The 16810-nt window shown below is 42.3% G+C and overlaps 1 protein-coding gene and 1 long non-coding RNA gene across 2 annotated transcripts; one reads left to right on the top strand and one right to left on the bottom strand.

The window, feature by feature from the left end:
- The first annotated feature begins 8225 nt into the window (after window positions 1-8225).
- Window positions 8226-10198, top strand: LOC121552189. Its single transcript, XR_005997169.1, has 6 exons — window positions 8226-8299; window positions 8406-8553; window positions 8660-8923; window positions 9019-9141; window positions 9381-9487; window positions 10057-10198. It is a non-coding gene; the product is annotated as an uncharacterized LOC121552189 (long non-coding RNA).
- Window positions 10199-12607: 2409 nt separating this feature from the next.
- Window positions 12608-15082, bottom strand: LOC121552496 (4-galactosyl-N-acetylglucosaminide 3-alpha-L-fucosyltransferase 9). Its single transcript, XM_041865442.1, has 2 exons — window positions 14840-15082; window positions 12608-14027 (listed from the first exon to the last, which is right to left on the bottom strand). Exons 1-2 carry the CDS (start codon window positions 14868-14870, stop codon window positions 12916-12918), a joined length of 1143 nt encoding a protein of 380 aa, XP_041721376.1. The 5' UTR covers window positions 14871-15082; the 3' UTR covers window positions 12608-12915.
- Window positions 15083-16810: the final 1728 nt, after the last annotated feature.

Genomic DNA, 16810 nt, shown 5'->3' with positions numbered 1-16810 from the left:
ATCGCATTTTTAGCCTACAGAAAATGTGTAATTTGTTATCTGTATAAAATGATTACCTGAAATATGTTTAATATCTTAATAGGAATTTTGATCTAGGAACTTTTAAACATATTTCAAATGCTGCTAACAATTCCACTATGCTTCTCCAGTGATGGCTTTCCTCATTATCAACATAATGGTCAAGAGAAATGAAAACTTGAGAAACTAATAAATTGAAACTCGCAGCATCGTTTCTTCTATTCATGCTTTTATCATTTGAAAGGAAGGAGAGGACCAGGTGTTTAGCCCACTGATAAGAAGATTGGGAAGAGGGGTTGGGTAACCTTTTTAGTTTCTCTGTTTATCCTCCCTAGGCTTATATGCATATTGATTGATTGGTATATGTTATTTTGCCCAAAGGCCTTAACTTTGAACATGAGTAGTTTTGGGCAGTCAGCAGCAGAGAGGCAGAGTGACACAACTCCACCCTCTGCTGGCATACTGTAGCCCAGATATGTCATTGTGCTGTCTATGTATTGTTTTAATCCTCCCTCATGTGGGGCCTACCTTCACATGCCCTTTATAAGGCCTTTATAAATGCTTCATAAATAATTGATAAGCATTCATATGAGGTTTGTGTCACAATTGGCAAAGAACTGTATAAAGGCATGTTATATTACACTAATACAGTGTGATATTTGCTTATACATGATTTGTGGGTTTGACATGGATTTCAAGCCTTATAAAAACACAAACATTACAATGATGATAGTCTCTCGTGGCGGTAGCTGTCCAGACGCTAATATTTTATGTCATATTTGGCAAAGAGCTAGATAAAGACTTGTTATATTACCCTTATACTGTGTGATATTTGCTTGTAAATGATTTGTGGGTTTGACATGGGTTTTAAGCCTTATGAACACACAAAGATAAGGCCTACATTACAGTGATGATAGTCTCTCGTGGCAGTATATCTGGGTTGCTGAAATTAAAGTTATGACAATAATGATGATCCTGATGATTAGCACTGACAGTACGCTGATGATGGATAGACAATACAGTCTCTCAGACAGACTTGCAGAGACATGGGAAATGTAGACTGGCTGCAGTTTTTGTCAATTAAAATATCCACCAGAGGGGGCTCTAAGATCAGGACAGGTACTGCATGGCAGGCGTCTGTATGTGTGGGGGCAATTCTTTTTCTTTCAATGGAGGGACCTGAAAAACCTACTGAAGTACCTTTGATGAATCATTTTGTGGCCTGATGAATGCCAAAACACTTGTTATTATTCTCCAATCAGCATAATCTATATTTTATCATGATCTGTTCTGTGTTCCTTAAGAGGGACTCCACTGTAACAACTTCAAATTGTGTTTGTTTATGTGAAATTAGTGTTTATCTTGTCTAATAAGTGATTAATCACCTATATGTCAAATCATTTTTAGAAATCTGGAAAAACATGGAGAAAAAAACTAAGCCTACTGTGTAACACTATGGGGCCAATTCAGATTTAGGAAATCTATGCCTTTTTTTACGCGTTTTGATTTAACCCACTCAGCACATGACGTCCACGGACGTCAAATATTGGGAGATATCAGGTCCGTCTGTCGTGGCCGCTATTTAGTCCAAAAATAGTAGTCACAAATTGGGTTATGTTTAGTCCGTCCATTTTTGTCCAAATGTAGCTAAATATCAGCCTGACAGCTAGCTTTCTGTACTCATTGAAAACATGAGATCAACGAAGAAAAAATATATATATATATTGCATAGCCTATATTGATTAAATTATGGTGGCTTCATGGAAATGTCCACAATAAAATATGAAATGTTTATTTATTTTTCAACAAATTTAGCTTGTCAAATTGTCAGATGTTCTAACATCACTTAAAATGGTCTGTAATCTTATGGGTGCACAATTTAACAACTGAATTTATAGCCAGGGGTGCACATAACTGGTACGCAGGTACGCAAGCGCGACAAAAATCAGGAATGCGTAATGCCACTTGTGTTACTACGCGCCTTTGCGTACTTGACCGATCTTCTCATCTAACCTTACACATGACATGTTGCTTGTCAACTACTGTCAGGGATGTCCAAAAAGCAACAGACATTAAGCAGCTTCTTTGGCGTTTCGCCACCTACAACGAAACGCCAACTGGAGCCAGAGCCGAAGAAAATACTTTTTTAAGAAAATCCACATCTAGCAGACAAAACAGGTGCATTTTATAAAGGCTCAAAGAATTTCAACCATCCTTTATTTGACAAACATGAAAAGAGCAAGGAGCACACGAATGTGGCGCAAGCCATTGCTTAACAAGCTAGCCGAGAAGAAATGTCCAGTCGCCCACTTGCCAGATGGCGAGACAAGCTGAATGAAGAACAGCGGCAAGCTCTGTTTAATATTTTTCTCCTCGCCTTCCATAAAGCTAAACACGCACGTCCCATGTCTTCCTATTCTGAGGATGTTCCTTTACTGAAGCGGCTAGGAGTAAATGTCGGAGGTGCATATAATTCACGTGAAGGGGGCACACGGATCATGCAGAGCATCGCTCACACCATCAGCGGGGAGTTACGAGCCAAGTTGCAGTCTGCTGAATTTTGGGGGCTGCTTTTTGATGGATCTGAGGACATCACAAACACTGAGCAGGAAATCGTTTACATTGTGTCTGTGTCCAGCAACGGAGAGTTTACTTCGGACTTTATTGGACTGATTGAATTGGGTGCTGACCGAACCGCGCAGGCCATAACAGACGGACTTGTGAGACTTTTCCAGGACACAGGCTTGGATGACTGGACAACAAAGTTGGTCGCTGTGTGCGTAGACGGGGTTGCTGTCAACGTAGGTATCTACAACGGCGTTGTGCCAAAACTCCGGCAACTTGCTGCGGTTGGAGACTCCCTTGTGCACATTCTGTGCACCGCACACACACTGGAGAATTGCGCGAAATCAGCTGATCGCAACGTTCCTTACTGTGAGACATTTAATCGCTCTGTGGTCAAGCTGCTGCAGTTTTATTTACAAAAAGGTGGAGCAAAAAAAACTGCTGCACTGAATAAGCTATGTGAAGAAAATGGGATCTCCTTTGTGAAACTGGGTAAGTTTCATATCAGATGGTCTGCATGGAGGCATGAAACATTGTTAAAAATATCAAGACTATTGCCAGCCATTAAAATGCAACTGGTTACGAGTGATAACAGTGACTTGCAGCATATCTGCACAGAGCGTTTTGTCAAACATGCTTGACATTTGCAACATTTTGAACACCACATCCATTAGGTTTCAGAAGGAAAAGCTGACCATTGGAGAATGTAAGGATGAACTCATGGTGGCCATTGGACAGTTCACACTTCTGCTTGATGGTGAAAGCCACAGGGCACACACTGTTTCCAATGCTGATGCTGACAGAGACAAGACACACTTACTCAGGGGGTTAATTGAAGAGTTTGAAATCAGATATGACTCCCTCAAGTCGTGATCATTTCTTAGTATTTGATCCTTCAACATGTCCTCAGGAAATGCAAGACCTCCACAGTTTTGGAAACACAACAGTTTGCAGCATTCTCAAGAAATATGAGGCCACCTTGCAACTTCACAAAGATACCACTGTGACAGAATGGATGCGCTTAAAGGAGGCAGGAAAACGCCTGGGAGCCTCTTCTGTGTATGACTTGGTCCAAATAGTAAATACAAGTAACCCAGATGCTTACTCCAACATCAACAAGGTGGTTAAGCTGTCTCTTACACTGCCTTTAAGCAGTGCAGCTTGTGAGAGGGGATTCTCACATCTCAACATAATAAAAACCAAGTACAGATCTCGTCTGTCACATGCTCGTCTCTCAGCACTGATGCACATTCACCTGTCAAAGCAGACCACAGAGACATTTGACCCAAAGCCTGCTGTTGACCTGTGGATGGAGACAGCTAATCGGAGGCTCAACCAAGGACAGGGAGGTGCATCTGCAGCATCTTCATCATCTACCATGCAGGAAGCTGAAGCAGAGGACAGTGGGGGCGACACTGAAGAGGACAGTGAGGAAGACTGCACTTATTAAGACCACGCTACATATGGGGTGAGTACCAGACACCATCTGCTGGTACTCACCTGAGTAACTCACTGAAAAAGTTATGTGCACCCCTGTTTATAGCAATTGCTGGTGATTAGCTAGTCATTGGTGTGTGTGCGTACAGCTAAATTACGTTAGTTATGTAGCTAGCTAGCTAACGTTAGCTGCTAGAGAAAACATTTTTTTGCTAACGTTACTCTGGGTAATGTTACCTGCAGTCAGATGCTAAGTTACCTAGCTAGTAAACAAGGCGGGAAAGCATAACTAGCTCGTTTGCTAACTAGCTTGCTGTAGTTATCCAACTATTATAGCTAGTTAGCTAACTAGGTCTTAAGACTCCAGAGTGGCGCAGTGGTCTAAGGCTAGCTGTGCCACTAGAGATCCTGGTTCGAGTCCAGGCTCTGTCGCAACCGGCCGCGACCGGGAGACCCATGGGCGGCGCACAATTGGTCCAAGGTAGGGGAGGGTTTGGCCGGCAGGGATGTGGGTTCGTTTCCCACGGGGGGCCAGTATGAAATAAATAAAAAACATGTATGCATTCACTAACTGTAAGTCGCTCTGGATAAGAGCGTCTGCTAAATGACGTAAATGTAAGAGGGGCTTGATATGGCGCTAAGAGAGGGGAATAAGGTTGGCTAAATTCACCTTCTGTTGGTGCGCTAGCACACACTTTTCTGCCGTGAAACATTAGATTACTGCACCATTTGTATTAGTTAGTTAGAGTGCATTCAGAAAGTATTCAGACCTCTTGACTTTTTCCACATTTTGTTACGTTACACCATTATTCTAAAATGGATTAAATTGAAATATCCCATTTACATAAGTATTCAGACCCTTTACTCAGTATGTTGTTGAAGCACTTTTGGCAGCAATTACAGCCTTGAGTCTTCTGGGGTATGACACTACAAGCTTGGCACACCTGTATTTGGGGAGTTTCTCCCATTCTTCTCTGCAGATCCTCTCAAGCTCATTCTGGTTGGATGGGGAGCGTTGCAGGTCTCCCTAGAGATATTCCATCGGGTTCAAGTCCGGGTTCTGGCTGGGCCACTCAAGGACATTCAGAGACTTTTCCCGAAGCCACTCCTGCATTGTCTTTGCTGTGTGCTTAGGGTCGTTGTCCTGTTCGAAGGTGACCCTTTGCCCCAGTCTGAGGTCCTGAGCGCTCTGGAGCTGGTTTTCATCAAAGGTCTCTCTGTACTTTGCTCCATTTATCTTTCCCTCGATCCTTACTAGTCTCCCAGTCCCTGCCACTGAAAAACATCCCCACAGCTTGACTCTGCCACCACCATGCTTCACCGTAGGGATGGTGCCAGGTTTCCAGAAGTGACACTTGGCATTCAGGCCAAAGAGTTCAATCTTGGTTTCATCAGACCAGAGAATCTTGTTTCACATGGTTAGAGAGTCCTTTAGGTGCCTTTTGGCAAACTCCAAGCGGGCTCTTCATGTGCCTTTTAATGAGGAGTGGCTTCCGTCTGGCCACTCTACCAAAAAGGCCTGATTGGTGGAGTGCTGCAGAGATGGTTGTCCTTCTGGAAGCTTCTCCCATCTCCACAGAGGAACTCTGGAGCTCTGTCAGAGTGACCATCGGGTTCTTGTTCACCTCCCTGTCCAAAGCCCTTCTACCCCGATTGCACAGTTTAAGAATGATGGAGGCCACTGTGTTCTTGGGGAACTTCAATGCTGCAGACATTTTTTGGTACCCTTCCCCAGATCTGTGCCTCAACACAATCCTGTCTCAGAGCGCTACAGACAATTCCTTTGACCTCATGGCTTGGTTTTTGCTCTGACATGCACTGTCAACTGTGGGACCTTATATAGACAGGTGTGGGCCTTTCCAAATCATGTCCAATCAATTGAATTTACCACAGGTGGACTCCAATCAAGTTGTAGAAACATCTCAAGGATGATCAATGGAAACAGGATACACCTGAGCTCAATTTTGAGTCTCATAGAAAAGTGGCTGAATACTTATGTAAATAAGGTTTTTCTGTTTTTTATTTTTTATAAATTCGCAAACATTTCTAAAAAACGTTTTCTCTTTGTCAATATTGGGTACTGTGTATAGATTGATGAGGAAAATGTTTTATTGAATCCATTTTAGAATAAGGCTGTAACATAACAAAATGTGGAAAAAGTTAAGGGGTCTGAATACTGTCAGTTAGTCAAACATGTTTTATTAGAGCAAAATCATGAATCAGGTCCAAATTTTGTTTAGACTTTCACCCACTCTCTGTGTGAGCATGTGTGTCTGTGCGCACTCTCACTGAAAAATGCAGTTAAAAAATGAGAGAGGGTGCATTGTCCTTACCGGAGCTTTGTTAGGCTGTGATGCACTTCACTTTATTTCTGAGTGACAACTGTAATAGCTAGCTAGTGATGTTATTGTCATACCAGTAGCATAACTGTTAGCTGTCATGTTAGGACAATATCAACAGAACAGTTTTTACAATATGTTGCGATGTCAAGGCTCAATTTTGCTTTTTGCTTTTTTTTTCACAGATCAGCATGGTGTTGGTGGGCTTTTACACAAGGTATGTCATGTAGCAGTTGGGGTTTTGCATAGCTGATGTTAAAACATCAAATACATTTTAAGAAGTTTCATTCCAAAATGTTATATACACTATATATACAAAAGTATGTGGACACCCCTTCAAATTAGTGGATTTGGCTATTTCAGCCACACCTGTTGCTGACAGGTGTATAAAATCAAGCACACAGCCATGCAATCTCCATAGACAAACGTTGGCAGTAGAATGGCCTTACTGAAGAGCTCAGTGACTTTCAACATGGCACCGTCATAGGATGCCATCTTTCCAACAAGTCAGTTCGTCATATTTCTGCCCAGCTAGAGCTGCCCTGGTCAACTGGTGAAGTGGAAACGTCTAGGAGCAACAACGTCTCAGCCGTGAAGTGGTAGGCCACACAAGCTCACAGAACAGGAGTGCTGAAGCGCGTAGCGCATGTTAAAATCGTCTGTCCTCAGTTGCAACACTCACTACCGAGCTCCAAACTTCCTCTGGAAGCAACGTCAGCACAAGAACTGTTCGTCAGGAGATTCATGAAATGGGTTTCCATGGCCGAGCAGCTGCACACAAGCCTAAGATCACCTTGCGCAATACCAAGCGTCGGCAGGAGTGGTGTAATGCTTGCCACCATTGGACTCTGGAGCAGTGGAAATGCGTTCTCTGGAGTGATGAATCACACTTCACCATCTGGTCGGACGAATCTGGGTTTGGAGGACTCCAATAGAACGCTACCTGGCCCAATGCATAATGCCAACTGTAAAGTTTGGTGGAGGAGGAATAATGGTTTGGGGTTGTTTTTCATTATTCGGGCTAGGCCCCTTAGTTCCAGTGAAGGGAAATGTTAACGCTACAGCATACAATGACATTCTAGACGATTCTGTGCTTCCAACTTTGTGGCAACAGTTTGGGGAAGGCCCTTTCCTGTTTCAGCATGACAATGCCACCGTGCACAAACCGAGGTCCATACAGAAATAGTTTGTCGAGATCAGTGTGGAAGAACTTAACTGGCCTGCACGGAGCCCTGACCTCAACCCAATCGAACACCTATGGGATGAATTGGAACGCCAACTGCGAGCCAGGCCTAATCGCCCAACATCAGTGCTCGACCTCACTAATGCTCTTGTGGCTGAATGTAAGCAAGTCCCCGCAGCAATGTTCCAACATCTAGTGGAGGCTGTTATAGCACCAAAGGGGGAACCAACTCCATATGAATGCCCGTGATTTTGGAATGAGATGTTTTACGAGCAGGTGTCCACATACTTTTGGTCATATAGTGTATGTCCACTGTGGGGGTATTTTTCTTTTTCAGGACAATCCGATACGTAGGCAGATACAATACAAGAACGATACGTGTTTATACGGGGGTAATATCTATTCAATTTGGTTATATTTCACTAACAAGCTCTTAACTTTGCCATTATACATGTTTGATTATTGGGGAGACTAAGTATTTAATTGGCTTCTAGAAACATCCTTAGACTGCGCTGGAGAGAACCTGTCAGGCTCAGAGGTTTGTATGTTCATGCAGAAGATAGTAATTATTTTATACAGTATAGTACATTCTGATTAAGGGCCTATTTACGGCTGTTTTAACTTTAACTGTCTACACTGAACATGTATGTTATTGTGTGTCACTGTCAATATATTTTGTTGTTACCAGATGGAAAAGACTTCTCCCTGACTTTTGTGGCCCATGCACTGGGGAAGGCTTGTGTTCTTGGACACAGTGGTAAGCAAGGCTGCATTCAACATGTGTTCCTCCAGCATTGATGATTGTCAACTGCAACACTTTTCCATTCATCAGAAGAGTTACATGATTGTGTCTCTTTCTGCAGGGTTAATGTTTGAGGTGCTGGCCCCTCGCTTCTCTTCCTAAACGCGCTCTGACATGGTGGGGCAGAGTGTGTGCTGGAAGCTGCTGGAGAACATCCTGGAGTGCTGGGTGGACAGTGTGCTCACTGGGCTGGTGCAGGCTGTCAACAGGTAAGGGAAGGGGAGATAGCTAGAGGTTATAAAAAAAAGGTGTCAAACTGTCTGCGACTTTGTCCCATCTCTTTCTCTTGTAATATAAGTGTTATTTTTCTTCTAGGCCTGACAGAGGTCCAGGATCATGGGGAACCTGGTGTTGAAGAACAAAAAGGCCCGTTGTCACCCATAAACTGCTGCTTCTCCAATACAAGTCTGAGGTGAGATGGTAAACTGATGTTGAACTGGATAGTCAGTCATTCATTCTCTACTAAGTGTCTATTCAATCTATCATTTTTGGCATTGAAATAGCTGAAGTCTTCAACATTCCCAGACTCGTGTTTTGTGGATTCTTCCTAAGGACAGGGAGAGTCCACTACTTATACAGGTGAGTGTACAACCAAGTCTTTTAGTGTTGTGATGATATGTGTATTTATGACAATGTTGTTGATTGTGTGTGTGACTGTGTGTGCGTATGTCCAGGTGCTGCGGTTGCTGTGCCAGGCCTAGGTCAACCCCCTCTGGATCAGCAGCTGTATGTGAGCCGGGCTTTGCTGCTGTGTGTGGGACTACTGAGTGATGCAGAGCTATAGGAGCTACGGTCAGGTACACCCCCAACACTACATCACAATATTGTGTCACACCATCAGAGCTGTTCACACTACTTTCTGACCTGTCCACCTCCAGGTTGTATTCATTTGAGAAATGAAAAAAAAAGTTTTCCTAGGAAAACGACTATGAGCGTTTTGTTATGGGAAGTGTCCATGTAGTCCCGCCTTGTTGAAGTCTGTTTTCTTCTGTTTGGTGCCTAATGATCACGACCGTCATGTCCTTACCCCTGTCAGAGCTGCTGCAGTTCATGTAGGGAGGAATGCAGAGCCACCTGGACAGCAGTGAAAGGCGTGTGAGAGGCGCTGAAATCAGGAGCTGACCCAGAATCAGAGCTGGATAGGTACGAGATAGCATGATCATAATCAAACCCATAATACTCTGTAATACCTCTTGTTACACACTACATTTATAATAATAATAATAATAATAATAATAATAATAATAATGTTAATAAATAATATTTATTAACATAATGCTGTCTGTAAGACTGAAGTTTTATATTTAATTAAAATCATTACAACTGAATTAATCTTCCCACGGGCAGTTAAGAACGCATGGTATAGAGCTCGCCAGCTTGAGTAACCTCTGGTTCGTTCAGCCATTTCTATGGGGAAAGAATAGGGATTTGGGATAAACGCCGTAAATAAGGTCTGAGGTTAACACAGGCTTAGGAGATCGTTTTGTTCTATGAGATAATATCAGTCAGTTAACGTGACCTTTATGAATTATGAAGCCTTTATGTGCTTTTTTATATTACATAAATGCTTCAAAATTCACGAAAAGTGACATCGGCTGATGAAGTTTATCTAATAGAACAAAACGTATAAGATCTCCTAAGCCTGTGTTTACCACAGATCTTATTTTCGGCGTTTATCCAAAAACCCTACAGAAACGCCATTCATTTCCCAGTAGGCTTTGTCCAAAGAACCATGGCGGAGTAAGTGCCTACAAGAAGACTGTCACGTCTCCTCCCATTGTTCCCCTCCGGCGCTCGGATTCGCCGGTCTACTGAGCCACCGGTATGAGCGCATCACCTCGGCAACACCGGAATGGAAACCCAACGCACCCTAATCACCTCCAGCACACCTGCACCTCATCTCATCACCACCCCTTTATAGCCCTGCACTGTTCAGTGTTGTGTTGTGTGTGATTGTTAGTGTCTTGTCGTGTACTCACTCTTTGTTGTTCTATTGCTCAGTGTTAAGTAAACCTTTACATTGTTGATTCCTGCGTCTGCGTCCTGCCTCTTCGTATCCTCAGTACTCGTCACAAAGACACCATTTCTATTCTATTTCTGTCTATAGTAGTGTTGTATTAACTAGGCTCTATGTCCCTGTCCTATGTGTGTATGAACCAGTGATGATTCGCTCATCTCGTAAGGAAAAGAGAATAGGTTCTATCATCTATGTTAATTTACATTAGTGAAAATTACATGTTTATTTCCCCTCAGGCACACACATTTGTTCTTTGTTATTATGAAAGTAAATTCTAGAATGTATACTGAACCAAAATATAAATGCAACATGTAAAGTGTTGGTCCTATGTTTCATGAGCTGAATTAAAAGATCCCAGAAATTTTCCATACGCACAAAAAACATATTTCTCTCGGATTTTGGGCACAAATTTGTTTACATCCCTGTTAGTGAGCATTTCTCCTTAGCCAAGAGACTTCCATCCACCTGACAGGTGTGGCATATCAAGAAGCTGATTAAACAGCATGATCATTTCACAGGTGCACCTTTTGCTTGGGACAATAAAAGGCCACTCTAAAATGTGCAGTTTAGTCACACAACACAATGCCACAGATTTCTCAAGTTTTGAAGGATTGTGCATTTGGCATGCTGACTGCAGGAATGTCTACCAGAGCTGTTGCCAGAGAATTTAATGACAATTTATCTACCATAAGCCACCTCCAACATTGTTTTAGAGAATTTGACGGTACGTCCAACCGGCCTCACGTCGTGTGGGCGATCGGTTTTCTGATGTCAACATTGTGAACAGAGTGCCCCATGGTGTTGGTGGGTTTATGGTATGGGAGGCATAAGCTACGGACAACGAACACAATTGCATTTTATCTATGGCAATTTGAATGCACATATCTGTGCTATGTGTCTGTTGTTGATCATTTGATATTAATTTATATCAGGGGACCAATAAAGTAATATTTACCCTATTTATTTACCCTAAAATGTAAACATGGATTAGGTGCCATCAAACCCTCGACTGAACACAGTGAATGAGGTGACATCAACAAACTCGCTACCTCAACCTCCATTATCTTCAACTGGACCTCAAGTGAACCAGGTACCACTGTTGGTTTGGCAAACCCAGAGCTGAAATCCAGACGGACTCATACAGGGAGGTCACGAAGAAATCACACTACACATCACTTAGATTTATGAACATTATGTTTGGTGTTTGAGATTCTGTGTTTTTTATATATATATATATATATATGACTTAATTTAAAAATGCTAGGTGGGAAGCACTTCTCAGTTTACCTTATGCAGGTGCAGAACTAGCTCTGCGGGTGTGGCTGCTTGCACGCACTGAATACATTTAATTAAATCCCTGAAAACACACCCACTGGGTGGCCGAAAGAATAAAGCTGTAATATTTAACTTTTTGGGTAACCCGACCAAATTCACATAGAAATGTTTGTTATAGATATTGAATTATTCAATGTTCCCATACACGTGTTACTTATTTTGGTCTTGCTGCCATAAACTTAAAAATGTATTATTTCATTCTGTATAATAGAAACTCCACTCTGTTAAAGTTGCAAAGCTAGCAGCTTTTAGAAACTATTGATTTTCACACAATAAATAGCCTGCATTTATGTTTAGACTGTACAAAAGTTAGAAAGAAACAAGTTGTGCTGCTTTCAAGGCTTTTGTACATTGGATTCATAACCTGAGAAATTACAATTGTAGTAATTTGGCAGACATTCTGATCCAGGGCAACTTACAGTTGGTGCATTCATCTTAAGGTAGCTAGGTGAGACAACCATATACAATAACACAGTGGTAAAGAGAATTTCCAGGTGAAACAAAAGGAGAGCAGTCGTTTATAATATCAATCAAAAACAAATCTGGTTTATTACAAGTTGCAGCAGGGAAACACCTCCAGAACAGAACCAGAGAACATTTCTAACAGGCCTTCTCTGAGAAGGCCCTTATACAGTAGGCCAGTCTACGAGTATCGAGTTTTCATAGACAAGTGTGAGTGTAAAGGCACGGACACATCGGTAGTGTTTGTTGGCTGAGAGTACTTAGCACCTCTGAACAGAGTGCCAGTGTAACAGTGTTGCTTCCGTCCCTCTCCTCGCCCCTACCTGGGCTTGAACCAGGGACCCTCTGCACACATCGACAACAGTCACCCTCGAAGCACCGTTACCCGTCGCTCCACAAAAGTCACGGCCCTTGCAGAGCAAGGGAAACAACTACTTCACGTTCTCAGAGCGAGTAACGTCACCGATTGAAACGCTACTAGTGCGCAACACTAACTAGCTAGCCATTTCACACCGGTTACACCAGACGTAATTTGCAAACAGTGTAAACTGATTCTACATGTTTTTTGGCAGTCAGATGCCAACCTGCGGGTGGTCACTAAAACACACAGTGCCGAACGAACCAGCAGAACAGCAGATCGACATATGGTGCGGTGTATGCGCTCCCTAAGTGCTGTGGGATAAATCAAGATTCATTTTTGGTATATTGAAGATAATAGGCATGTGAAGGATGGTAATAGCTAATCATAAGTGACTAATTACACAAAATACCACTTGTAAAGATCGTGAACAACCCTATATTCTTTATGTTTGCCCACATGGTCACATCCATAACAAATAGCTTGGATGAACTCTTGACTCAGTTGAACCAGATGTTGCTGAGCAGAGAAGTTTCTACGCCATTGAAAGTAGCGCAGATATGCCTCATCATCCTTGTCCAACTTGAGGAGGAATTTAGCCAGGGCTTTTGCATTGGGAAAGTCATTAATATGGATGAAGGAATCTCCTGGGACAAAGTCTTCATAGTTCTGTCTCGGTGGGCCCAATACTACTGGCACAGTTCCTGCTGCAAGTGGTCCGTTTAGCTTCTCAGTGATGTAGTCTTTGTGGACTGAATTCTCAAAGGAGAGGTAAAACTTACAGCTGGAGAGTGTTGAGTAGTAGTCCTCATATCTCAATAGTTTTGCAAAGGCCCTGCCAAAGAGATCCACTTTAATATGTTTGACAAGTTCTTTGTAATAGTTATACCGTACCCCTGTTCCAGTTGCAGGGTTATTGTTACTCACAATCCAGCAAACTAATTTATCCTTCTTGGGCAGCACAAAGTCTTCACCCTGGCCTTTCCTTGCGGTCAAACGCCAACGAACAGGGATGTCTGCGTCCTCCCTATAACTCAAGGTCAAGTTGAAAAGGTTATCTAGACCAGGTATCCTAATTGTGTTTGTAGGTGATTCCACATGATACCAGATCCACTTCTGGAATGGTGGTCGAGGTGATGGAGGCAAATTGGATAAATCGTGTTTGATGGATTTGTGAAAGATGAGCACACCGTCTGCCTTGTTGTACAGAGACCTGTCATCGGTCAGGTGGCAGCCATCAATGTTGAAGAAAGTGGCACAATCGCTAAAATCAAACCTGCGGTTTTCAGGCCAGAACCACAACAGCATGATGGGCTTGTCTGGCTTTGGCTGCTTCTTAGACAAGGAGCTGTTCTCAGGTCGCTTTGAGTAATGACCTGGCAAAGCAGGCTGGGGAGGACAGATCTGAGATGGAACTGATTTAAAGTACATTAAAAACAGCATCAGAAATCCTCCTAGACCAAGAATCGAGAACAGGACGACACGTACCGATCCAGACAGCATTTTTGGTCCTGCAAAAAAGAGAGAACTTCTTATTTTAAGTCATATCAATCTTGTTTGACTTATTAACAACCTGTTTTGTGTACAGGAAGTATGAGAACATAGCAAATGCAACAACTGCACAAAGTATATGTCAGCCCAGAACTGTAAACCACATCCTGTTACACATCAGCAAAAGTGAACCAACCGAAAATCTTCTTCCTAATTTAGTCAGACTAGCTTCAAATGTACCTAGTCTGCTTTTGTCCATAATGGGGGAAAATAGCCACTTTTCTATTATTTATTCATTTGCTTTCACCCTGTACATGAAAGACAACCACTCATGAACCCATTAACTGGGATGTAAACCTCCTCCTTCCAATAAGGAAATGTGCCCAACGCTCACTCTTTCACTACATACCCAACTCCTCAGTTTTATGTCTAAGTTAATAGTTAAGTTTTGTTCTCAGTAGAACACAAGTTTATGGTCTTTTTACAATGGTGGGTGAGATGCTTTAAACTTTAAAGTGACCTTTCATCTCTACACTTGCTGTTCTGCTTTGTGCTACCTTATCCTGTGCTATTTTGTAAAAAAAAAAACATTCAACTAGACTTGACATGAGGGTTTACCAATACAGTAAAAGACAATATGTGTTTTTGATTCTTTTACTTTCGGAACTGCACTCACTCTGACATCATGACCCTCAAATAGGATCCTCTCCCTTCCTATTTACAAGCAGACATATGAAACTAAGAAACCATGTTTGCTTAGCAAACCTTAGTCTTAGTTTAAGTCTGTAGTTTAAGGAGTTCAATAATGAAAGAGGGAAAGATAAAGACTCACCAGTCAACAGGTTGTTCTTGTCACAGCACATTCAGCCTTGCTTGGTGATTATTCTTGTTTTGCGGTTTAATTCAAACACACTCCCAGTGAGAACTGTGCACCTGTACAAGCTTTTTTATCTGTCACTTTGGTAGTCATCTGTTCAAGTAAATACATTTGAAACTGTGAGACGCTGTATCAAATTATCTTCAAAATATATATCTATTGGGTTTAAGTTTGAAAAGGAAGAAACACCAGACAGACCCTCTTACAGCAATAGAAACAGAAAGCATACTCATTACGCTTCAGAGGAAAATTAGAGGCGGGGCAAGGCCTTAGCCACAGCCAATGAGCAGTCAATTTGCCCTTACCGGACCTGGAAGAACCTTCGATTTCTAAGCATATGGAGAATGACTGCCAAGAAGATTTACTAAACAAACATATCTGACATCACTTAATAGCTGGTAAGCACTAAACCTTTGTGAAATTTATTTGAATATTTGTTCACTCAGAGTTCCTGGGTAACGCCTGAAATCCAGACATGTTTTATGCTAACATGCCACACTTGGTACTCAGTGTCGTTTGCCAAACGCTTTTGGTATATGTGCAAACACTTCCGAAACTGCTCAAATAAAATAAAATCACATTTTATTAGGCACATGCTTCGTAAACAACAGGTGTAGATTAACAGTGAAATGTTTACTTACGTGCCCTTCCCAACAATGCAGAGAGAAAGAAAATAGAGAAATAATAGAAAAGTAAAAGACGTAATAAGAATAGTTATAATAAATACACAATGAGTAATGATAACTTGGCTATATACACGGGTACCTGTACCGAGTTGATGTGCAGGGGTACGAGATAATTGAGGTAGATATGTAAAGTGCATACAGAAAGTATTCACACCCCTTTACTTTTTCAACATTGTTGTGTTACAGCCTGAATGTAAAATTGATTAAATTGAGATGTTGTGTAATTGATCTACACACAATACCCAATAATGTCGCCTCCCGAGTGGTGCAGTGGTCTAAGACAGTGTGCCACTTGAGATCCTGGTTCGAGTCCAGATGTATCGCTGCCGGCCGTGACCGAGAGACCCAGAGGGCGGCGCACAATTGGCCCAGCGTCGGCCAGGTTAGGGGAGGGTTTGGCCGGCATGGGTATTCTTGTCCCATCGCGCACAAGCGACTATTGTGTCAGTCCAGGCGCAGTGCACGCTGACACGGTCGCCACGGTGTTTCCTCCGACACATGTTAAACGGGCATTGTGTCAAGAAGCAGTGCGGCTTGGCTGGGTTGTGTTTCGGAGGACGCACGGCTCTCGACCTTCACTTTTCCCGAGTCCGTACGGGAGTTGCAGCGATGGGACAAGACTGTATTGGATACCACGAAATTGGGGAGAAAAATAATATATTAAAACGTTTTGTTTAAAAATAAAATAAATTACAAATTACCCCATAATGTCAATGTGGATCCGTGTACCGTTTGTTCAGTCAATATCTGAACTTAAACAATGAAGAAGGATAATCATTTCGAATGCATGAATTCATTTTTTTTTGTCCACAAGATTCAATTAATGGACGGTGTGGGCGTGGAGAGGAGGGGCTGCAACAGGATACATGTGCAAGCAGTTTTCAAAGTAAAAGCTGTGTCACTATCTAACGTTACCTGACCATCGCTCCAGTTTGCTAGCTTTCACCAGGTTAGTTATAAAGGGCCACCAACAAGTAACGTTAGTTAATTAGTAGCTATCTTCCTTCAATTATTGGTGGCTTTACTGACAGACAAGACAGGGAGCTTAGCCTATATTAAAAGCCACTAAGCATCGAGGTAAAGGCTAGCTAGTGGTGCTTTTTTGAGATGCATGCCAGAAAAGCCACTACACTACACTAAACAATCCATTAATTGCACTATAATGGTGACAAACGGTGCCCGCAAACTGTTAGGGCTTACATAAAGCTGTTCCAACAGCGGAGCTTTGCTTTCAGCACCT

The sequence above is a fragment of the Coregonus clupeaformis genome, chromosome 36, assembly GCF_020615455.1.
Source record: "Coregonus clupeaformis isolate EN_2021a chromosome 36, ASM2061545v1, whole genome shotgun sequence".
Taxonomy (NCBI): domain Eukaryota; kingdom Metazoa; phylum Chordata; class Actinopteri; order Salmoniformes; family Salmonidae; genus Coregonus; species Coregonus clupeaformis.
This window is presented reverse-complemented; position numbering and strand designations above follow the sequence as displayed.

Coding starts and splice junctions, on each gene's coding strand:
- LOC121552496 (XM_041865442.1), bottom strand. CDS start 14,870: ATGTGCTGTGACAAGAACAACCTGTTGACTG. Junction 14,028..14,839: donor CAAGAACAACCTGTTGACTG/GTGAGTCTTTAT, acceptor TCTTTTTTGCAG/GACCAAAAATGCTGTCTGGA.